The 24,830-nt window shown below is 41.5% G+C and overlaps 1 protein-coding gene across 4 annotated transcripts in view; it reads left to right on the forward strand.

Moving 5' to 3' along the window:
• The window catches only part of DNAJC13 (DnaJ heat shock protein family (Hsp40) member C13), a 134,641-nt gene that overhangs the window by 83,119 nt on the left and 26,692 nt on the right, over window positions 1–24,830 (forward strand). For all 4 annotated transcript variants that reach the window (XR_012799256.1, XM_075587104.1, XM_075587106.1 and 1 more), the window contains 17 exons: window positions 436–589; window positions 2,100–2,203; window positions 2,290–2,449; window positions 2,945–3,007; window positions 3,677–3,778; window positions 5,936–6,040; window positions 11,180–11,382; window positions 14,962–15,046; window positions 15,406–15,560; window positions 16,672–16,717; window positions 17,471–17,625; window positions 18,969–19,170; window positions 19,907–20,022; window positions 20,962–21,040; window positions 21,905–22,040; window positions 22,678–22,859; window positions 23,865–23,939. Coding sequence is in view for 3 of the 4 variants with exons in the window: in XM_075587104.1 (XP_075443219.1) it covers window positions 436–589; window positions 2,100–2,203; window positions 2,290–2,449; window positions 2,945–3,007; window positions 3,677–3,778; window positions 5,936–6,040; window positions 11,180–11,382; window positions 14,962–15,046; window positions 15,406–15,560; window positions 16,672–16,717; window positions 17,471–17,625; window positions 18,969–19,170; window positions 19,907–20,022; window positions 20,962–21,040; window positions 21,905–22,040; window positions 22,678–22,859; window positions 23,865–23,939 (2,122 nt within the window). In the remaining variant the exon portion in view is untranslated. The remainder of the gene's footprint in view (window positions 1–435; window positions 590–2,099; window positions 2,204–2,289; window positions 2,450–2,944; window positions 3,008–3,676; window positions 3,779–5,935; window positions 6,041–11,179; window positions 11,383–14,961; window positions 15,047–15,405; window positions 15,561–16,671; window positions 16,718–17,470; window positions 17,626–18,968; window positions 19,171–19,906; window positions 20,023–20,961; window positions 21,041–21,904; window positions 22,041–22,677; window positions 22,860–23,864; window positions 23,940–24,830) is intronic.

Raw genomic sequence — 24,830 nt, forward strand, 5'->3', positions numbered from 1 at the left:
GCACACTAAGTAGCTCCGTACCTGCACGTCACCCGCCGATGACTTCAGGGGTGTGGCAGCGCTTGCACACTGGAGTTCTGATATCGCGACTGTATCTGTGGTTCTGACCAGATTCTCAGCCTCCTCTGTGCCAATGTACAGTGTTCTAAGAGCTCAACAGGGAATCCCAGAGTTCACCCTACGTGTTTCACTTCAAAAAGCTTCTTCATTCATACAAATACACACTCACGTACTATAGTTTTTTGTTTGTGGGGGGGGAGGGGTGGGGGTTGTAAACAAAAATGACTGACATTCATTCCTCTGATTTAATTGCAACATGCCTGATCCCTGATATTGTGTTCCAGGGCACATATCACAATGATGCCAGGGAGAATTAACAATCTCAGTCACAACAGATAAATAACTGTCTGGTAAAATGCTCTCTTTCATGTTAAGATTTCACCAGGATCATGCGCGCTCAAATTTGATATGGAATTTTAAAACCAGAGAGGAGTTAAGAGATGCCCTCGAAGCCGAAATGAGAGCCTTTAACGTTGACCGAGAACTTGGGAGCTCTAATGTGATTTCGTGGAACCATCAGGAGTTTGAGGTACCTGTATAACCCATGAAGAGTATATTTAGTAGTTCTGCGGTGCCGATCTATTGCACTGTACATTTTATCACGGAATCTCAGAGCAATTGACAGGTACAATGTACACATTTCAATAACATTATTAATAGTCAATTTACAACAATTTGCACCTAGAAGCTTCACACTGCAAGCTTAAGACCAAATGTGTTTTCCGATGATATTTTGAGTCAAAATAAGTGGTGCTAATGTGCTGTTGCACATTTATTTTTTTCTTTTTGTAGCTTTATTCTACAGAGTGTATAATATTTTCTATAGTGTTGGGGGAAAATAGCATCCTTTGCATACCAGAAATTTACAAAAAAACATGCTAGTATAATATGCTCACTCTTGTATGCTACTGAGCTTGGGCCCGGGGCGAGCAAATGTATAGGTTTGTCGAACACTGTATATATATATATATATATCTATATATATATATATATATATAGATATATATATATATATATATATATATATATATATATAGATATATATATATATATATAGATATATATATATATAGTGGTTGACAAATCACCAAAAAATCTACTCGCCACACAAAAAAAATCTAGTCGCCACCTAGTACCAAACGTGTGCTGCTTGGGCCAATATTTACTCGGCCGGGGGTTAAATCCACTCGCCCAGGGCGAGCAAATGTATAGGTTTGTCGAACACTATATATATATATATATATATATATATATATATATATATATATATATATATATAATTTCGTTATGGTGGGTAAAAAAAGTGACTAAAACCCTCCACAGCAAAGCATATAGCAAATGGAAATATTACTGTATGCTCATTTGCATGTCTTAGGCAGGTCTGCAACCCCGCCTTTCACCATTAGCACACAGCACTTCCACTGCAGCAAGGGATTCTGGGAAATTACATGCAGATGAGCACACAGTGCCACCTTTTGCTTCAAAACCATTTTAAAAATGGTTCCCTATAGGCTTAAGCTTGCTGCATGGTCACAGCTTTGAGCACAGCCAGGGTTAAGATGCATAGCCAGTAAACCCACTCACAGACAGCCGTTTCGACCTTAATGGGTCTCATCAGTGTGGGGTTGGTTATTCTGGCTATGCAAAAATAAAGCAATGAGGATGGGTTTTACCATACTTAGTTAAGTTATGGTGGGTAAAAAAGTGACATGTGTGCAATGTAAAGTCCATGTTTAAACCGTAGTTGGTTTGTGGCACTTGACAGATTAATAAAAAAAAGTTATCTGGTGCTCAATTTAAGAGCTTGAACACTCCTGCTGTAGATCATCAAGTCTGTAAACATGGAGGAGTAATTAGGAAGTCTTGTTGCTCCGGGAGTGCAAATACAAAAATGTTCAGAAAAGTTCTTTTTATTTAGTTTTATATACAACTTTCACTCTTTCACTACTGAAATTTCCTTGCGTTAGAAAATGTGCAGGCATCTGAAAGTATGTGTTTCCATCTTGTGAAATCTATTGCTCATGTGCATTGTCTCCTAGGTTAAATACGATTGCTTAGCTGAAGAGATTAAAATAGGGGAGTACTATCTTCGATTACTTTTGGAAGAAGATGAAAATGAGGCTACTGGGGCTATTAAACGATCGTAAGTAGCTGTTTAAATCACTGTTTGTTGACATTGTTTTTGTTTGTTTCAACAAAATATGTTGACCTTTCCATCTCTTCTTGTAGGTATGAGTTTTTTAATGAACTCTATCACCGTTTTCTCCTCACCCCTAAAGTAAACATGAAGTGCTTATGTTTACAAGCCCTGTCTATTGTGTATGGGAGGTGCTATGAAGAAATAGGACCATTTGGAGACACGAGGTATATTGTTGGGATGCTTGACAGGGTGAGAATTATTTTATTTTCAACCAATATCCCAATATCTTTCTCTTGTCTCGTTATGTATTTAAACGATGGGGATTAAATGAGTGTACAGAAACAAAATAAAAATAAATATACTTGATGCATCAAATTAAAACCATGTGAATAAATCGCACATATACAGTGGCATCAGTTTTGCCTTTAGTGGGGGACTGCAGTCAAGGTTTAACCCCAACCCTCAAAAAGAGAATACACGGATTCCTACAAGGAAAGCATACAGGGCTGCATTTTGTGGCAACGTTTATTTTGAAACTAGGATACTACTGCTAACTGCTACTTATTTTACACTTTAAATCCACCATTCATGCATTGTGTTCAATAATATGGCTTCATATTGTGTCTGGTCAGTTCCATCTTTCCCCCCCCCCCAAATTCTTGTTGTAGATTCATGTTTTTTCTCTGGACAAGTATTGTCATTTTTTTGTTTTGTTTTTTAACCCGCCTGCCTCTGTTTTTACAGTGCACTGACAGATTGGAACGGGACAGGCTGATCTTATTCCTGAACAAGCTGATTCTCAGTAAGGTACGTTTGCCTGCCTGTTTTGTGATATGGCATGTCTCTGTGAGTTTAGGTTATTAGGCCCTTATTAAATGGGCTGTGAAGACGTTTTCCCGCACGCTGGAGAAGAATTTGTTTGCATCCATAGCTCAACACTTCTCCAGCACGGGGGGAAAAAAACATCTTCACAACATAATGAATATGGGCCTTTAAGCAGTAATCCTGGCAAAATGTGAAATGTATTTGTTTGCATTATTGTAACTAGTGGGAACTCTGCCGCTGAACCATGTTATATTCAGCTCCGGGGACCCTCTGCTTCCCGATTTTATTTCCATTTTCTGTGCTGGTGGCATCTTGTAGAATGCAACATGACCATTGCTGTTGACCAACCGATGACGTTGCGGCTTACTATTAGCCTGCCAACATCTGGCGGCCATATTGTTTCCCCTGTAGGGAGCACCGGTGGGTACAACAGTAAATATCTCGCGAACCGTGGGGTCCTGGATCTGAAAGTAGCACAGTTGAACTCTGGGAGATCCCCTGGTTCCAATGATGTAAAAATGATGGTGTTTGCACAGGTGGGGTGTTTGCTTTAAGGTGAAGCCAGCGTGAGCTCTCCTCGTCACTGGAGCACTGGTCAAAAAATTGTCATGAAATATCTGCACATTTTCTGCTATTTTCCTTTCCTCTTAGAAAAATGTAAAGGATATTATGGACTCCAATGGCGTGCGAATCCTCGTCGACCTCCTCACTCTGGCACATCTTCACACCAGCCGAGCCACAGTGCCGCTACAAGTAGGTTTTATATTTGTACAGCCCTGATGCGATGAACATCACTCATCACAGAATGCTCTGCCAGATCTAAACACATGAACGCTTTCATTAACACATTGCTGACATATCATTTTTGTTATAAAGCAGCAGTTGAAGCTGCCGTTTACAAAAAAAATAAGAAATGTTTTTCCATTCAATATGTGCATCAATACAATCTACACACGGACAAGTGATTAGCTAAGTTGCCGATCGATCCGCGCTCCTGTGATCGATCGGTGAAGATTCGGTTCAGGGGTTCGCTAAATTTCTGTCAGTGCAGCAGAACAGGACCAAAGATGCAAAGTTCTGTGGGGAAGAACATATGAAAAGGCAGTCAGTAGATAAAATTGGTGCACTGCTAGAGGGCGGGCTGGGCTCAAAAAGGGGTGTGCTAGAGCCTGTTTCAGAAGAGGAAGGGGATGTGACTTTGTAAATGGTGTAGAAATTAAAAATGCTCGTTACATTATAATACATTGAAAATATATATATATTTTTTAAATGCCTTTGCTCATAGTGCAAAACTGATTTATTTAAAAAAAAAAAACAAAACATGTAGGATATTGCTTGAACTGCAGTTTTAAAGAAAAATACATGTATAAAGCCTACTCAATTTGTATTTTTTTGTCTGCTTCCAAGGTAGTCAGGGTTAACCCTTTTGCAACACATTGCTGGCCCCTCTGCCAATAAGTAGGTTACACTCGTTTGTTTTATCTAGGAATGGTGTAAACTTTATAAGATTATTTTATTTATAGCAGCTTTTATTTGGTAGAATTCTTAAACAATAACCTCGATGTAGCATTGTGTGACAAGACTGCAGCATGGAACACAGGAAGACCATCCTGGGTCTGACTGACTGATCTTAACTCTCATTACACTGACCAGCTTCCGCAGGGAGATTTTCTCGCACTCCTGTCCATATACTGCCCGTTACTGGAAAGGTCAAACGCACAGTTTTGCATCCTAACTACATTTGATCTTTCTGAATTGAAGTAACATTGTTGAACGTATTTTGCATAATGGAATAGATGTGTGTTTAGCACATTAGATGTGCTAAGGCTGCAGCAGAAATATGTTTAGATTGGAGAAACTGACAGACTCACATGTAACAAATATGTTCAATGTTAAAATAAAAAAACAATAGTGCAATTCGTTTGAAATGTGTATTGACAAACATGCAATGGTCTCACTCACATTTGAGATGTTCTTTAAAGCATTTTAGCCGTGTTTAGGAGTTTCTCCGACAGCGCTCACTTCTATCGCTCCCCTGCACAAATCCTCTGGGATTGCTCGGGCTGTAGACACGGCTTCCCCTCTGTACAGCTGGAACTCCGTCCTCAGACCTCCTCGCCGAGATGCTCTGTTGGTGGGTGTGTGTACTTGCGCACTCTGCCCTTCTCGCTATTGTGCAGAGAACTTCAATGGGGACTAGGCAAAGTCCTCCGTCCACTTGGCTCTAAATGGGTTGAAGTGGAGAGCTAAGTGAACTTTCCCTAGTCCCCATGGAAGTTCTATGCACAATACCGAGAAGGATCGAGTGCGCATGCGCAAGCACACGCATAAGCCGACAGAGTACCTCGGCAAGGAGGTCTGAGGACAGAGTTCCAGCTGTATGGAGGGGAAACAGTGTCTGCAGCCCAAGCAACCTCAGAGGATTTGTGCAGGGGAGCGATAGAAGGGAGCGCTGTCGGAGAAACTCCTACACACAGCTAAAATGATTTAAAGAACATCTCAAATGTGAGTGAGACCATTAGATGTTTGTCAATACACATTGGAACATTTGAAACAAATTGCCTTATTGTTCCTTTTTGTTCTCTTCGCGTGCTTTTTTTAATTTTTACCTCGACCATATTTGTTACATGTGAGTTTGTCTGTCAGTTTGTCCAATCTAGCAGAGAGAGAGCACTCTTCTCATAGAGATGTAAGGTCTTGTATTTATGCAGACAGCTCTGATAAAATTCTTAAGCTGTATTAGTGTGTTTAATAACTAATAATAAAGTATTTAAGTGTTCCCCTATTTTCTTAATCTGTCTCTGGGGAAGGGTATCTTGGTATTTTTATTTTTTTTGTTGTTGTAAAAAGAAGTTGCATTTAAACTATGGATAAATAAATAGATGATACAATCTTCTTGTTTTGCATCAGAGCAATGTGATAGAGGCAGCCCCTGATATGAAGAGAGAGAGCGAGAAAGAGTGGTATTTTGGTAATGCTGACAAGGAACGGAGCGGACCTTACAGTTTTGTGGAGGTAGGCACTTAAAAATAAATAAATAACCACCAAATGCAGATGTTTTTCCCCATATGCATGATCCATGTTTTCTGCGACACCATTGGAAAGTATTACAAGGGTAAGTGCTACAGTGCAAAAGGGAATGGTGTGCGAGGGTAGTACTTTAATGTGCACAAGGACTACACTATTTTTCCCTGTGGTCCACTTACTGTCATCTTAAATGTATAGGGTTCCAATACTCTGGCACATAGTTGCCCCTCTGCCCTCAAGTCTAGTTCTGTTATTTATAAGCGAGCAAGGTAGAGTTCTGCCACAGAACTTTCACTGGTGTCTAGGCAAAGTGGACTTGCCCTGACCTACACAGTCTGTGCTAAAGAAGATAGTTACTCAGATATGTAATATTTGATGTGGTACGTGACCAGTAATAAAAAGTAAGACCCTTATGTATCTATTTTGTATCGGTAGATAGTGTTACATAGGAAGTCGTGAGCACTGGGGTTTTATCTAAACTTACATTTTTATTAAGATTTTCAAGTATAAATGAGATGGGGAGGGGTACAAAAAGAAAAAGAGGGGGGAAACAACCATTTTGTATCAGAATTCTTACAGTCATCAACAGTCATAATACACAGCATACAACATTTTATAAACGACATATCCTACACTCATCACTCCCGGATCCTCTCTCCTATTGAGATCATACCCCTATGCAACATCCCAGGGATCCCAGAACCTATCGCATTTCCTTGTGGTGTGATTCAGGAATGAGGTGTCTCTCCATTAATTGAATATCATTAACCCTTCTAATAACCTCTCTTCTGGAGGGCGGGAGTGTCTTTTTCCACCCTGCTGCTTCAGCGCACCTAGCTGTCATTAGAATATGCAGGATCAGTTTATCTGTATAGGGATTCACATCTTCCATGGGCTTAGCCAGAATAATTAAGGTTGGGTCTAGCAGAATCTTGATTCCCATCACATCTTCTATTAATTTCAAACCTGTCCTCCAGTATGTCTGCATTACTGGACAAAACCACCATATATGTTCTAGGTCCCCTATCTGTCCGCATCCCCTCCAACATCTATCAGAAGCCTCAGGAAACATTTGCTTTAACCTTTTGGGAGTGGAATACCAGCATAACAGAATTCTATAAATATTATTTTTTGTTACTGTGCATATAGAGGTTTAACCCATTTTCTCCCATATATCTTCCCAGTCCTCTCTTATTTCAGTCTGGAAATCCAGAGCCCACTGGTCCATATATTTATGGGCCAGGGTATCCTTTTGGGGTATTAAACTTTGATAAAGAGATGAAATCGGGACTTTTTGGTATTTTTTTTGTTTTGCATAAATCTTCGAATTGTGTGTATCTAGGGAATTCCTCCTCATAAAAACCCTGATGCACAAAATGTCAGACCTGCATATATTTAAACATCTCAGTTAGAGGTAGTCCGTATTTTCTCATCAATTCCACAAATGACATCAACTTGTCTTTTTCTAATAAATCTCCCGTCTCTAGAAACCCTCTATCTCCAGGTTTCAAAACCATGACCCTGAAAACCCGGCAGAAACCCTGGATTACCGAACAGGGGCATAAGTGTAGATAGAATTGACACAACCTTATATTTTTTTGCCATCTGCCAAATTTTAAGGAGAAACCCGATTACTGCCGGCTCAGACTGTCTCCCAAACCCAGTCCCGTGACGCCAGGAATAGGTTCCTCTGGGGGAGTGCCAGTAAACCATTTGTTTTAAAATGAGGCTATATAATATTTTAGAATATTTAGTACTGCCAAACCACCTCCTTCCTTAGACTCCAGCACAATTGACCTGACCTATTCTCGGTTGTTTGTTCCCAAATAAATTGCATTAGTCATTCCCAAGGTCGTGTCTCTCTCTCTATCTCATGTGAAAGTTGTGAATGAAAAACTTTTAATGGTTGTAGTGAACAGATGGGGAAAAAGGAAAAAAAGGGAGGGAACTTTCCCCCCCCCGGAAGTTTGGTGAAAAACAACAAATGTTAAACTATAAGGTTAGATGAGTGTAAGCAGCCACTCATCCCAATTTTGCGTCCAGACCCTATGTGGCCTGGCAGGCATATGGCCCTACTGGGGGCGTCCTGACGTCGGGCATGCAGGGCTCCCACCCCACGCACACCGCCTCAGTCTACTCTCACTCTCCTGATCGCACCCTCACCGTAGATTACTTAGAATATAAAAGAGCTTAACAGGCACATCAATTCCTAACAACCATGTGACGGATAAACAAATAAAACTTTTCGTATTAAAATACACTTATAGAGAGGGGTAGGCTTCCCGGATAGAAATATAAAACAGGTTTTGGATTTTATCATTAAATGTTCAATGTCTATTAACGTTGGTTTTCGAGCAGAAATTGCTCTTGACCTTCAATGAAGCTTAATGTCCTTTGTGTCTATGAACAGAAAATCATCCCTTCCGAGTCTTTGGGTAAAGGCCTCCTCACCCACTGCCAGGACCCTCTATCCGCTCGTTCACCGGTTTCATCCTCCAATCAGCTGTAACAGACTGGAGCCCAGGGAATGGGCAGTAGACTCCAAATTGCAGATAAAGCAGTCCCTACAATAGATTATAAGGAATATAAAGGGAAACGGGGGAAAGCAGAGGGAAAACAAACATAGCTACAGGTCCGGTATAGACTTCTCTGGGTCGCCGTGGTTTGCCGAATCGTCGGTCAGGGAGACGACCGCGGACTCTTACTATGTCTTCCAGAATTTTGATGAACAGAGAGACTCAGTAGGACCCCCTCAAGAACATAGCTGGTCTTGGCTCTTTCCTCTCCGGGCTATCACCCCCTCGGCCGATCGTTAATCTTCTGTGTTATCGTCCCAAGATCTTTGCTGCTGCCCCGATCCATCCCTGGGGGCCAGATGTACCACTGACAGGGAGGATGCATATTCCTCATGGTAACGGAGCAAGATCTGTCTGCCATCATTGTTTACTAACTATAATAGCTAATCCCCTTTTCCTGGAGTATTGCTGTCACCGGTCGCAATCCTCTCCGCTTATCTATTGTCAACCTGGACAGGTCCTGGTAGATCTGGATAGTCATTTTCAAATTCAATTGAGCCTCCGTTTCTGCAGCCTTTTATAATCTTTTCCTTGGTTGCATATTGATGGAGCCTCACAACCACATCTCTGCTTCTTTTGTGGTCATTAAATTTCGGGCCCAACGTTCTATGAGCTCTATCCATCAAAAGGTCGCCATCTTGTAGTTGGTGATCAATTGACAAAAATAGTCTCTTAAGATATGGCTGCATGGCTTCGCGGACACCGTCTCAGGGATATGACGAATTTGTAAATTCTGCCTTCGCTCCCTGTTCTCCAGGTCATACATACCATCTCTCATAGCGCTTATCTCTTCGTTGAGACGCAGGACCTCATCGTCCGTATTTACCGTGTTTTGTAATGCAACGTTCATCTTATTTTCCAGCTCTGTAGTTCTTTTAGCCAGTAAATAAACTTCTGCTTTAAATTCCTTTACAACTCTATCCAGAGCTGACTGGAAACCAGCTGGCATTTCTTTAAGCATATTCTGGAGGTCCTGCTTTATGATCACTGTGTCTCCCTCTGCCATGCTTTTCTCCCTTTCAGTAGCAGCTCTCACCTCTGGCTCTTTTCCTGCTGTGCCTCTCTCTGCTGAGTTTCTCAGCATGGCCGTTCTCTCTGAGGTGTCCTCCTCTGGTCCCGCAGCTTTCCTTTCTCCTTTGTCGGAGCTCGACACTGCACGCTCCCGTGCGCTAACCTCGGCGACATCTTAGGGGGGGGGGGTTTTCTCGGCTGCCGCTGGCAGTCCGCGGCTGTATCAGGAGAGATCTGGGGCCCCCGGTTTCACATCTTTGAGGGGCATCGCCGCTATCTCCCCTCACTGCTGCTCGACACGCGGGCCGAAATGTGTGCCAATCAGGATTATTTTGGAAATATACACGTGGAGTGCACGGAGCTTCCTCAGCAAGCGTGCATCCGCATTGACGTCACACGCGTGCCCCCAGCACTGGGGTTTTAATAGCCGTAAATATTTGGGTCTCCCAAAATGTTTATTGCAGCAGTAGGAAAACCTCTCCACTGGAAGGAATTATATTTATTTGTTAGAATATTATTTATAATGCCCCAACATAGCATTTAGCAGTACAGTACAATGGGTATGAAGGCAATAGAATGACCACATTGACAAATACTTATAGAGTTAGTAAGGAGGGCCATTCTTCAAGGAGCTTACAATCTAAAAGGAAGGGGGAGTGGAAGCATTAGGTACAGGAGAAGAGGGTTACTGTGTTTCTAAAGGCTGCTTGCCATGAAGCAATCAGCTGTGTTTCTCATGGTTTTGTAACAGATGATGGGTGTTGTGTTAGGCACAGCAGGGAGAGCATTGAGAAGATCACCAGGATGATGTATAGACCTGCTTAAAAGGGAGGTTTTTCAGGTTGACGTTTAAATGTGTAGAGTGTGGGGAGATTCTACGATTGCAGGAAGGGAATTCCATAGGTTTGGTGCAGCCCAGGAGAAGCGTTGGAGGCCGGAGTGGGAGGAGGTTATAAAGGAAGTGAAGAGGATGGACTGGAATTAGATTAGGGTGCAATTCTCTTTCATTTTTCTTCTGTAAGAAATAGCAGTCTGGCATCAGCATTTAGAATGTACTGGAGGAGGGACAAACGAGAGAGGAATGTCAGCTAGGAGGAAATTAGAATAGTCACGGCAACATATGAAGTAGTGGGTTAAGATTTTGGTTGCCTGGTGTGAGGGAGGTGCAGATTCATACTAATTGTAAAGGTGGAAGGTGCAGGTTTTGATGATCCTGTATGTGTAGGAAAAAAAAGCAGGCGTCGTCAAAAATGAAACCTATGCATTGGGCTTAGAGTATTGAGAGGATGGTGGAACCGAAAATGTTTGTTGAGTATTTGATCTAGAGATTAAATTGGTGGGTGGGAAGATGACGATAAGTTCTGTTTCGGACATGGTAAGTTTGAGATATCGGTGGGACATACATGTTCTCACTAATGTCCACTCATCCTAATACCGACTTGTATTGCAGTTGCACCTGGTGGTTCCTGAGTAATAATGCCATGTTAAGACATGCAGAGCCAAACACGCTGTAATTTAAAGTGCAATGTTATTTTCGTAGATGCAAGAATTCTGGACCAAAGGAGTGCTGAGTCCCAAAACCCGCTGCTGGGCTCAAGGTATGGATGGCTGGCGGCCACTGCAGGTCATACCCCAGCTGAAGTGGTGTTTGTTGGCAACCGGGCAAGCTGTGCTGAATGAGACTGACCTCGCCACACTGATCCTTAACATGCTGATCACTATGTGTGGCTACTTTCCCAGCAGGTAAGGCCAGGTGTACCAAAAAAGTTACTGCAGTTAAACGCTGAACTCGTGCTAAGTGCACTCGTGTTTTTAATTTAATGGTCTCCTTCCTCAAGAATGGACATTTGTGGTCGCAACAGCTTGTGTATAACTGTAGCTATGAAGAACGATAATGGTGGTCAATTAGAAGGTATCAAAGCATGCAAGGAATCTGCACATCTGCAGTTCCAATACGGCCACTAGACCTTTTCTCCTAAAACATGCAAGATTGTGTAGTATTTTGCATCCAAAGTACATCCTAGAATAGGTCGTTTTTATTTTTGTGGTGTATATTGGCACTATATTCTTACAGATCTAGCAGGCTTCATTGTTCCCCCAAATCACACAATGTATCCCATTATAACAAACTATTAGTGTTTCCAAAGAATTGAAGGGAAGCGTTGGTACAGAATATCTCAACATAGCTCACCAAAAGGAAACAGTGAGGCCTCTACATCTGTCTCCTTTTCTTTGTATGTCAATCTCCAGAGGGGTATTCTTTTTCGCTAATTACTGTTTGCAGATTAGATTTTAGAGGAATATTGACACTTTCCTGCTCTCATCTGTTACAGCTCCTTTCTATAATAATGAAAAAAAGGAGTACTGTACACTACTCCGTTTTGTCTTCTAATGGCAGGGAGTTGTTTTGTGTGAGTACATGTAGAATTGGCAAACTCAAAAAAACCTAAAGAATTGCAGTTGCAAAAGTCAGTGTGTGTGTGTGTGTATATATGTATGTATGTATATATACAGTGTTCGACAAATCACCCAAATATCTACTCGCCCAACCAAAAAATCTACTTGCGACCTAGTCCCGCCCCCAACCCCGCTTTAAAATAAAATATATAAATAAAATACATTTAATAAATTCCTAGTCAGAACAACATTCGTTTTTGACATAAATGCTTTTTGAGCAACTTGTATACAACATCCTGAATCAATTTATCTCCTTCAACTCCTTGCGTAATTCTTTGCAATCTGGTTTCCATCCTCTACACTCCACTGATACAGCACTAACTAAAGTGGCTGATGACTTACTCATAGCTCATAGTCCTGGATCTCTCTGCTGCCTTCAACACTGTTGATCACCCCCTTCTCCTGAACAGTCTCCACTTCATTGGCCTCCATGATGCAACCTTATCCTGGTTCACATCCAATCCAATCCACTGGTTCCTATCCAATCTCTCCTTTAGTGTTTCTTTCTCCGATGTCTCCTCATCTTCACTCCCTCTCACTGTTGGGATCCCACAATATTCTATCCTTGGCAATCTGCTCTTCTCACTGTACATGTTTTCTCTTGCAGAACTTATACAATCTTCTGGCTTTCAGTATCAACTCTGCAGATGACACACAAATGTACCCCTCCTCCCCTGACATCTCCCCCTCTCTCCTGACCCATGTCACCAACTGTCACTCTGCAATCTCATCTTGGATGCCCCACCATTACCTGAAGCTCTACATGTCCAAAACAGAACTAATACTCTTTCTCCCTTCCACTGCCACCCCTACACTCAAACTCTCCCTCACTGTCAATAGCACAAAATCTCATCAACACCTCAAGCTCGCTGTCAGCGCCTCATCTTTGACTCTGATCATTCCTTCATTCCTCACATTCAATCCCTCACAAAGTCCTGCCATCTCCACGTATGAAATATTTTCAAGATATGCCCCTTTGTCACTCATTGTGCAACTAAAATCACTTCAATCACTCATCTTGTCGCACCTTGACTACTGCATAATTCACCTACTGTAGTTAACATTCACCTTGTCTGTCTATCCCAACTCCAATCTATTGAATATGCTGCTGCTAGACTAATATTCCTCACTCACCACTCCACCTCTGATGATCCAATACAGAAATACAGAACCTACAGTGGCTTCACATATAATATAATATAAAATTTAAAACCCTCATGTGGTACACCCTACGCATTTAGTGAGTGCTCCGCCCATATATTCAGGGATTATGCTGTGATAAACGGAACTATCACTACCTCATTTAAATAGTATTCTGGTCGGCATGATAACAACACGTTTGTCATAATGGAGACTTTCCTATTCACATATTCTCTCCTGTTGCCTAGTGACACCTCAGCTCTGAACTAAATGACCAAAAGACAATTTTAATAGTAAACGTTGCTCATTTTATATGCAGGGTAATTGTACACATACCCATATACCAGGCCTGCACAACATGCGGCCCGCCTGGCCTCTCTGTGCGGCCCGTCTGGCCTCTCTGTGCGGCCCGCGATGACTCCGGCTGGGCGCCAATTAATTAAATAAATTAAAAAAAAAAAGTTTAAAAGAATGGCGGCTAATCAACCCCCCCCTCCTCCTCCCTCCCTCCCTCTCCGCCCCTGGGTTTTGCGGTGCGCGGGGGCAGCAGCAGCATGAGGAGGATGCGGCAGCCGTGAGTATTTTTTTTTTCAATAGCAGGATGCCGGGGGGCGGGTTGGAGGTCAGAGCATGCCGGGGGCGGGGCTTAGTACCGGGGAGAGAGGATGTGCTGATCCAAGAGGTGTGTGTGTGTGTGTGTGTGTGTGTGTGAAAAACGGGCTGGTGGGTGTGAAAAACGGGCTGGTGGGGGGGTGGGGTGCTGCTGACATGTGAGGGGGGGTGGGCTGCTGACATGTGAGGGGGGGGCTGCTGGCATGTGAAGGGGGGTGGGCTGCTGACGTGAGGGGGGGCTGCTGACGTGAGGTGCAGGGGGGGGAGAGCGTGATGTGAGTTGCAGGGGGGGAGAGTGTCATATTGAGGGGAGGGGGGAAGAGTGTCATATTGCGAGGAGGGGAGAGTGTCATATTGAGGGGGGGGAGAGTCATATTGAGGGGAGGGGGAGAGTGTCATATTGAGGGGAGGGGGAGAGTCATATTGAGGGGAGGGGGAGAGTGTGTCATATTGAGGGGAGGGGGAGAGTGTCATATTGAGGGGAGGGGGAGAGTGTGTCATATTGAGGGGAGGGGGAGAGTGTCATATTGAGGGGAGGGGGAGAGTGTGTCATATTGAGGGGAGGGGGAGAGTGTGTCATATTGAGGGGAGGGGGAGAGTGTTATATTGAGGGAAGAGACATGGGGGGGTGCTGACTTGTGGGGGGGGATGCTGACATGGGATGCTGACTTGGGGGGAGGGGGCTGCTGACATGGAATGGGCTGGGGGGATGTGGAGGGGGTATTGTGTGTTTGATGTGGAGGAGGGTATTGTGTGGGTGAGGGGGAGAGATAGGGGTATGAGAGATAGATGGGGAGTATCGTAAAGGTTGATAGTGAGGGGTTCTGGGGGAGATATGAGGATGATGATGAGAGGTGCTGGAGGAGAGATGATGATGATGATTTAACCCGTGCGGCCCAAATTTTTTTTCCTTGGAGCAGTTCGGCCCTTCTCACTTTACGAGTTGGGCAGGCCTGCTGTATACAGTGAACTGCAAGTGATGAGACTTTGGTTTGATGGCCTGTACAACCTGCAGTGTGTAGAATTTAATAATGATTACCTGAATTATATATGGAGATAGGTGTTTGTATTTGTTAGCATTTCTGATGGGGGAAAAATACCTATTTTTTTTAGGGATCAGGATAATGCCATTATTAGACCATTGCCCAAGGTAAAGAGACTGCTGACAGATAACACCTGCCTGCCACATTTCACCCAGGTAAGTGGCTTGTTTCATTATGTTATATAAAAAGGTGTGATCCATGTAATGAAAATGTTTCAGCTTTACTTTCTGGGCCGTGGTGTACATCTTTTTGTGGTGTTTCTCTTTTCATCTTTTTGTGGTGTGTTTCTTTTCATCTTTTTGTGGTGTGTTTCTTTTCATCTTTTTGTGGTGTGTTTCTTTTCATCTTTTTGCTGGTCTCAAATATTAGAAAGAAAAAAAGAGTTTAGAAATGTTCTCTTGCTCTAAACTTTTGTTGCCAACCATGTAAACTTACCCCCTTCGGCCTCTCTGGCACTGAGAGGGGTTTACTTGCTTGGTTTGAAAGCATGTTTTGTTTCCATTTCACTTCTCAGCTTTTGCTGACCTTTGACCCCATCCTGGTTGAGAAGGTTTCCATATTGCTGTATCACATCATGCAAGACAACCCACAGCTGGCTCGTTTCTATCTCACCGGAGTGTTCTTCTTTATCATGATGTACACTGGTTCCAACGTGCTTCCTATAGCCAGGTAAGGAAGAAGTGGGCACGTGCAATATGAAAATGGCTTAGAGCGCTCCAATCGCTGTGAAAACCGATTTATAGCTCTAAAATAAAAATAAAGTTATTTTAAAAAAATCATTTCACATGAGCCAAAAATATTTAAAAAATAGAACACAAAGCAAATTGTTCCGTAGGGGATATATAACTCCTAAGTATGTCCAACAGTTCTGCCACAAAATATGAGCGCAGCTCACCCCATATTGCTTAGGTTAAGGTCCCGCTGGAGGCTGCTGCACGCGCGCCTGGCATTCTGGCGGCGCGTGCACAACTGAAAACCGCAATCGGTGAGAAGAGTTCCATTGAGTGAGACTTCACAAGTCTAAACTGACTCCCAAATTAATGAGTTGATCATAAAGTCCAATTCTATATTTTAAGTAAGAATAACATCAACCAGTGAAAAATTACGCTCAACTGTGCGATAGAATCCATACTCCAGGCAAAATAATGCATAGAGCATTCCAATGTGCCACATACCATTTTCAAGTTGAGTCGAGGGCATTTGACCTGATGTGAACCAGTCAGACCAATGGTAGGCAACATTATATACTTTAAGGGACACGTGCCCTTGAGTACTCAAAAGGGCCGCCCAATACACACCTACACCAATATAAAGTAATACGTGTCGATCCAGCTCTATTCCTCCAAGCAGCAGATAAATCCAGTCTCACAGATCGCTTTTATGCAGGTAAAAATAAGTCTGTCAAAATGTTGCGTTTAAAAAAGTAGAAAAGACTTTATTCAGAAGCAGGGTCTGTACAAGCAGGCAGCATGAGGCGGCCCAACACGTTTTGTGTCCTATGTCACTTCTTCTGACGAAGAAGCTACCCTACACACCAGCAACATCTCTGCTCCCTCTGCACTGGGGTGAGTGGGAATGCACACTGCTGGAGTGGCCAGAGCTTGAGAGCTGCAGGTGAAGCCCCCGGAGGGTCGCATGTACTGCCCAGTGCACCTGTTGTCCACCAATAAGTTAGTGAATTGCAGAAATGGAGTAAAATGCCTTTTAAGCCTCAGAATCAGTTTGGTACCTGTTATCGGTGTAACAAAGATAAATTACAAAATGTTACCCTTTGTCTTAGGTTTCTGAAGTACACTCACACGAAACAGGCGTTTAAGTCGGAAGAGGTGAGCATGAATTAACAATGAAAACACTGTATGCTGTCTGCATTAAACTTTTGGAAAAGCAATATTGATGCAATGATTATTAAACTACTCAGTACCTATGACTTGCAACTGGAGGCCACATTAACTCATGTATTCACTAATCTCAACTGGGAATGAAAGAAAAACTAACAAAACACTACCAAAAAAAGACAATACCAAAAACTAAAATAAAAAAACATTATCAACTGTGCATGTATTTTCTGTCTAAGAATGGTCACAGGATTCTCCACCACTCAAAATACTTTGTCAAAGCAGCAATACAGGTTTCATTTGCTTAAAAAAATTATTTTTTAAAATTACTGGATTGAAGTAGAAGATCTTTGAAGCTGAACTGTTGGTTCAGCTCCAGGGACTGCCTGCTTCGAGACGCATACCTCCGTAGACGGTGCCGGTGTCTCTGTGGAGTGATGTACCGGGTGATGTCATGAATTACTATTGGTCCGTGACGCAAGACCTTTAAATGCCGCCATTTTGTTATGCACTCAATACCCTGGCTGCATAGATACCGGCACCCCTACGGAGGTATATATCTGGAAGAGCTGAAATTAACATTTCAGCTACGAAGACTCCTTGCTTCAATCATGTAACAAAAAAAACATCAATGAATTAAACGTGTATTACTGCTTTAACATGTTATCCACCTTTTCTTACACGTAGCAGAGGTATTCTCGTTTACGCTAGTACACACTGAAGACCATCTGTTTTTGCCTTCAGAGCAAAGCACCGGATATTTTTCAGCGAAGTATACTTGGCCATATTCTTCCTGAAGCTATGGTGTGCTACTTAGAAAATTATGAACCAGAGAAGTTTTCTGAAATTTTCCTTGGAGAGTTTGATACTCCAGAAGCCATATGGAGCAGTGAGATGAGGTAAGCATGACCCTACAAAAGTGAAGAAGCAGAAAATGAATGTACTGATTTGTGGTCATTGCCACTTCCTTTTGTTGTCTATGAAAGTCAGGTTTATTCTTGCTAAGCTTCGCTTTTGAAGACGATGGCTATTTTATCTTACTACTTTTTAGTTATGTATTTAAAATATAAATGTATTCTCAACTTTTCAGTTCCTTTTATTTTTATTGCTATGAATTGCTTAATAGCGTGGTCATTTTGTACTGTTATGAATCGGTGCAGTAATGTTCTTATTCAGTGCTACTTTCAATTGGCTGTTATTCAATTTTAGTTCAAGATTTGACAATGTAAACAGTTATTGTCTTTAGATTGAAATACGAACTGCAGGTTTAGAATTTGCTAATGTGTTTAAAAAAAAAAAGGCATTTTGTGCACTTCAAGAGTAATGCGCTTTAAACTTTTTAGACAATATGTTCATTTGTGAAAAAGTGTTAAAGTCACACATTACAAAGAAGCTTCAGTGACCTGTTTTGCCTAATTGAATTCAAAACAACTTGTGACAATGTGAACAATAATATCTAGTTATAACAAGATATTATAGAACAACAATGTGATGTATCAATATAAAAAATGTCATGTGACTTACTGTAAATAGCAAAAAGACATCATACACTAAAACTGCATAAAATAAAAATGTAAATAGAGTCCAAGAATAAGGGGGAAATACCTTAAACAAGATGAAGATATTCTTGGGAATGAAGTCCAGGAGTCTTGAATCTCCTCCGCTGGGGGTGTATGCAGCTCACTGTTCAAGGCATCCCACTCCTCTCTACAGCATGTGTGACAGACCAGAAGCATTCACAGTGTAATTCAATTTATTGATACAATTATAAAACCAAATGGTTTCTTAAACTCACGAGATGTCCTTAGAAAAAAAGTGTTTAGACTAATAAGGGAAGTGTGGACCCTGTCAATGTGTTGTATGGAGCTTGCTGTTCACTGCTGTGTCCAAAAGGATTGTGCTGTCGCCTCAGTGATGTCACTGCTTGTGAGTGCTGTGTCTCGGTAGCTCAGTGTAGAAAGAAAAAGCGTCCTTTGCTCGTTTGTTAATTTTTGCGTTTTCTTATTGTCTATTACATGTTATTATGTTTTTAAATGACATACCGTACACATTTTATCAGCCCAGCAACCTTTTTAATTGGATATTATCGCCTGCAACTTACAATTTTCCATCAGACCCCTTGTATACCAAAACTCTCTACAATACTTACATTGACATTTGACCCCGACAACAGCTTCACATCACTTGCTGCTTCTTTGTGATTGCCTGATTACGCATAATGCGCGTACTGATTGTTTTGCAGACGTCTCATGATAGAGAAGATCGCCGGCCACCTGGCTGACTTCAGCCCTCGTCTTCAGAGCAACACAAGAGCACTTTATCAGTACTGCCCCATCCCAGTCATCAATTATCCCCAACTGGAGAATGAGCTCTTCTGCAACATTTACTATCTGAAGCACTTCTGTGACACACTTAGGTTTCCTGACTGGCCCATTAAGGATCCTGTAAGTCATGTGTCAATTGGTTTGTCTTCACCAATATGTAATTCAGAAAAATTGCCTATTTGATGGATGTATGAAAAGTATAGGAGTAAAGCTAAATAGGCTTATCCAGTAATATACTTCAATAACCATTGACATTTTCTTCTTAAAAGGAAAAATTATTTCTTTATGAATTGCTCTAGTGACGGATGTTTAAGTGCCAGTTAAGAGGACAAAGTTAATTGTGTATTGTAAAAGGACCTGTCACTGCTATTAAAGCTGCAGTTCAGTCTTTTTTTTTTTTTTTTTTACTTCAATAGTTTCATGTGGGCAATCTCTAATTACCTAAAGAACTGCATAGCTGCCGGTCAATTCGTTCTCCGTCTATTGATCGGCAAAGTTTGGCGACATCTTTAAATATGGGGAATGTAAATCGTTGCTATAGGAACAAGCATGCTTGTTAAAATAGAATACAAGAAAATTGTTTTTTTTAAAGAGAAAATGCTAAAGGTACTTTTTCTTACTACAGAACTGATTTATTAAAAAAAACACACATGCAGGATATTGCCTGAACTGCAGCTTTAATGCCTGATAATTGAATTGCTTTGTTTTACTTCTTTAAATAGATAGTTGAATACCATGATGGGTAAAGTGAAGGAAATGTCAGATATTTTCCCCAGGATCTTTTAGACTGGGGTCCGTGTAATGTAGGTATAACAGAGGTGTATGGCTGGTAATAAGAGTGTTTCTGTCATACTAGGTGAAACTGCTAAAGGACACCTTGGATGCATGGAAAAGAGAGGTGGAGAAAAAGCCTCCAACAATGTCTATAGATGATGCCTACGAAGTTCTCGGTCTTCCCAATGGGCAAGGGCAGTAAGTGAAGATATGTAACACATCTTTTGTTTGCAAGGAATTGGAATTACACAACCTGTTTGCTTCTTCTGTAGAGTTCAAAAGGCTATGTTCAGCAATGTCTACTTTATATTATGTTGATTCATTTATACAGTAGGTATACATTTGAATATACTATGTCAAGAGAGTAGTTTGAGGTGCACCTATAATAAAGATTGAAGGAAATGTCTATCACCCATAACCTTGGCCACGTGCTTGGTCATCCACTCCTCTGCTGCTAGAAGAACCTGGATTGGGTTAAATTTACAAAACAAACCGCTTTATTTCACATAATGAACTATAATGAGGAAAATCATAACTTAGAGTCCTCATTTAAAGAAATCCAGACCAGCGTCTGTTATGTTATGATACACAAATGCATTGCATAAAACAATAAACAAAATTACAGATTAAAATGTATTTTTCCTAAGCATTAGTTACATATATTTTAGTTCTGTCTGAAAAATTTGGTTTATTTAAGTGTGATTATGCTTCAAAATGCAAGCAAATTTTGCATTTAGCTAACATAGTAGCTCCATGTACTGTACTTGACAGAACATAGCAGTTAAAATTCCTTTTTTGAAAGCAGTGTTGTTAAAGCAACAATCACACCTATCTTAACACCCCACTTTTTTTTAACTAATAGCGCATTTCAGCACCGGAGGACCAAGGACCCTGTGGTTCGCCTTCTGTAAAAAAATTGATTGAAAAAAAATGTGATTGCCGCTTTAAATTAAACCAATGCAGTTCTGCTTTAGGCTTTCATACCTTCTAAGTAACCAATAACAGAATAAGACAGTTTTTCATGGCTGTAAGTATTGTGTTCAGTTGTGAGGTTTCAAAAGCTCTCGCACACTTATCATACACCATAGAACTTTGAACCACATTAAATAAACAGTTGTATTTTATTGATTTTTGCAGACATGATGAAAGTAAGATAAGGAAAGCTTACTTCAGACTGGCCCAGAAATATCACCCGGACAAGAACCCGGAAGGAAGGGTATGTAGTCATCAAACATTATCAAAGAATGACCGATTATGGAGAGACACAAAGATACTCCTTAGTTCAAAAATTCAACATTGAATTGAAAATTCAAAGGCTGTGCAACTCTCAACACAATTGTATACTTTCTAAACTTTCTGACGAAGTGATACATTCTAGGCTTCAACAGTGTGAAAGAGTTTAAAGGGGTGGGCACTTTCTGGAATGGCCCGCGCGGTGATACTCTTGGTGTCCGCTCAGAAGTTGTGCCCAACTTCCACATCCGCCTGCAAGACCCCAGGTCCCATCCACTGCTAGACCAGGGTCCTGCCCCCAAACCCCCCAAGGGCTGGGGGAAAGTGGAGAGAGAGAGAGAGAGAGAGAGAGAGAGAGGGTGGTGGAGGGGATTGAGTGTGAGAGGAGGAAGGTGGGGGAGATTGAGTGTAAGTGGAGGGAAGGGGGGGATTGAGTGATAGAGGAAGTGGAGGGTCGGGGGAGTGAGTGAGTAGGAGACACGCCTGAAAAAAAGACTGTCCATCCCTGGTTTAAAGTTCTGTTTTTTTTAATCTCTGAAATGCAGTAGCTTTGCTGAACTGTCAACTACAATGTGTATAAACGGCAGAAGTCATCGTAATGCAGTGTCATAGAAAATGTATATATCATGGTCTTTGACCTCTTAAAGGTCCTGATTCACTAAATAGCGCTAATCGATGAATAGGCATTAAGGAGTGCCACGGATTTATCACCCTTTAATGACTAGATATAAGTTGTCTTGTATAAAGAGGCCCCTTCGGCACTGAAGTGATTGCCTCGCTCATGACAAGATGTTGATGTTTTCGAGAGCAGTTGGAGAGTTTGTGCACCCTGTTTTATATCTTGCAGGATATGTTTGAGAAGGTTAATAAGGCGTACGAGTTCTTGTGCACAAAGTCTTCTAAAATTGTGGATGGGCCAGACCCGGAAAATATCATCTTGATTCTGAAGACTCAAAGCATCCTTTTCAACAGGCACAAGGAAGGTAAAAACATGAACACTTAAAGCATTCTCTCCTCGTTAATGAATTATTGCCTTTAATGAGACAGTCCATAAGAAACTTCTTTAAAGATTTTATTAGTGTAGTCAATAATAGGATACACGTGGTCAAAACTACTAGAGCAAAGATGAGATACAGGGCTGTGCCAACTAAATAGATATAATTATCTAAATCGCTAATAAATATTTGAGATGCATTATTAGTCATGCCTATAGTACTGAGGAGTAATGTTTTTGGTAACCCAAGTCTTGATGACATCTCTAGAATAAACATTCTTAATTCATCAGAAGTATAGTCATTCTTTAATGTGGTTTAATATGTAATTTCTTGGGATAGTGGTTACATCCCCAAAACTACTCCGCAGTTCTGTGCTATCGCGGACGAAACATCGATACCTGCCATTATAGTCAAAGGCAGATATCACTGATTCAGCCCCGATTTGATGACTCCAAGCCTGTGCAGTGTGCATTTTCCAGTATCTTTAAAATAGTTTAGTATAAGCTTAACCTTTTCATCAATTAAGAGGCTAATAAGTAATGTATCCCCTACGAGCTTTCAGATACAAAAGGGTGCACTTAAAATAAATATTTTGTCTGCAACATATTTTTGCTTTATTTGACAGATCTTCAGCCTTACAAGTATGCCGGCTACCCAATGCTCATTAGGACCATCACCATGGAGACTTCAGATGACCAACTTTTCTCCAAGTTGTCCCTGCTGCCTGCTGCATCTGAGTTGGCTTTTCACACGGTCAACTGTTCAGCACTTAACGCAGAAGAGCTCAGGCGAGAGAATGGCATAGAGGTACGGCTCTTTCAGTAAGGTGCGGGTGAGACGGGCATTTGTGGGTTTTCTTGTTTGTTTTTATCTTTCCTTTGTTTCTTTCTGTCTTGCTTTTCTTTATTCCCTCCTTTCTTTATATACAAACTGTCTCGCCTTGAATAAAATGTTCCCGGGTCTCTTTAAGATGGTAATACAATCTTCTTTTTTTGTGGCTTTTAATAAGCCTGTCACGGAATGACCAGGACTTCCACCCGGGATCAATATCGCCAGACACGCAAAAGTTTATCCAAATTAACTTATTGGAAAAATATATCCACAACAGTACATATAAACAGACAAGACACACACTTAACTGTGATAACTGGAAGTACCCTATAAACTAGGTGCGGGACCCCCCCATTAGGAAGTTTGCTGCGTTCTGCTCCCACCCTGAGCTGAAGCAGTTACCGCTTCAGTAGCCCCACACCAACTGACCCTCAGGAACTCAGGATTCTGAGACACCTCCAACTGTCACTAACTGACTGACTGTAACTGACTGTAACTGGCTGGGATTGGCTGGCATTCCCTCCCCCATAGAACCATCAGGGCCTAACTCCTCCCCTTTTTACCTCCTGCAACATAACCGGAGTTCAGGGAAAGGTCGCAGGCAATCTTTCAAAGTTTCCCGCTCAAACACCGCTACCCCCCCTGGTCCCTGAACCGCTGGGACCAGGCTCACAATACAGCTATGCCTAACATATAACACACTGTATTACTGACAGCTAGGGGTAATCGCAGACTTAACCTTTATTAACAGCAGCCATATTTACCCCTACCGTCACAGTCACCACATCACTCTTTAACCTTATTCTTGCAAATGTGCTATTCATACATATACATATATACATATACAACATACATACATATACATCACTATTTAACCTTATTCTGAAGCAAATGGTGGTTCTTGCGTCAAACACACTTTTTTCTTTCGTTTTTCCTTGTTGCTGGCATCCTAATATAGTCTATCGTTGTTCTCTGTTTTAGGTATTACAAGAGGCTTTTTCTCGTTGTGTAGCAGTTTTGACTGCATCAAGTAAACCACAAGATATGCCTGTGCAGGTAATACTTCTATTTTCTCCCAAAACTACAGTTTTTAGTAATCTGGTTCTTGAAACCGATCTGATTTTCATGAAAAAATTAGCCCCGAAATCTCCATAAATGAGTCAAATGTCAACCTGATCCCATGTACAGATCAAAAGATACAAGCGTTAAAAAGCAGGGCTTTGACTAGAAATGGGGAGTTGACCCGTAACCGTGTCACCACAGCCATGCTGACATATTGTACGTGTTACATTTCCAACATTATTGTGACGTGTGGACAGAGAGAAGAATAAAGGCCAAAGTCTTTCATTCCTATAAACCATGCAATAACATATCCTTTTTACTTCTGCTGTATATACTTTTTATGTAAACAAAAGCAAAACTCCGCACAGGGTGTGGTTTGAAAGCAACTTTTATATGTTTAGATATGTCATTCATATTAAAATGTAAGTGTGGGGTCAATGTATCACATAAAAGGAAACTGCAGTTTACCCATTTAAAAGAGGGACGTTTTGGTGTGAAGTCATTTTTCAGCCCATTTAGATGTGTTTTGAACTTGGGTAGTAGCTTTGGGAAAGAGCAGTTAGGAAGGAGATATTCCAGGGCTGGGCAAAATACGCCTGCAGGCCACGTCCGTCCCATCAGATCATTCTGTGGCGCCCGCCATTGTGTCTAGCAATAGGAAAAATTCTATCCTGTTAAATCCCAGAAAGGATCAATTGTAAATCCTCTTACTCTGGTATTTGTGTGAGAGTTGGGCAGCCACAGCAGCAAGACCTGGCTCTGGCTCGTCGCATTTGATATGAACGCGGAGACCTGACACAAGCCGGGGCTTAGTGTCGTTTGGGAGACTGGCAGCGTTGCTACAATGGAGACGACACAAGACTTCAATTGTCTGGTTAACGCACA

Source organism: Ascaphus truei, chromosome 2 (genome assembly GCF_040206685.1).
Source record: "Ascaphus truei isolate aAscTru1 chromosome 2, aAscTru1.hap1, whole genome shotgun sequence".
Lineage (NCBI taxonomy): Eukaryota > Metazoa > Chordata > Amphibia > Anura > Ascaphidae > Ascaphus > Ascaphus truei.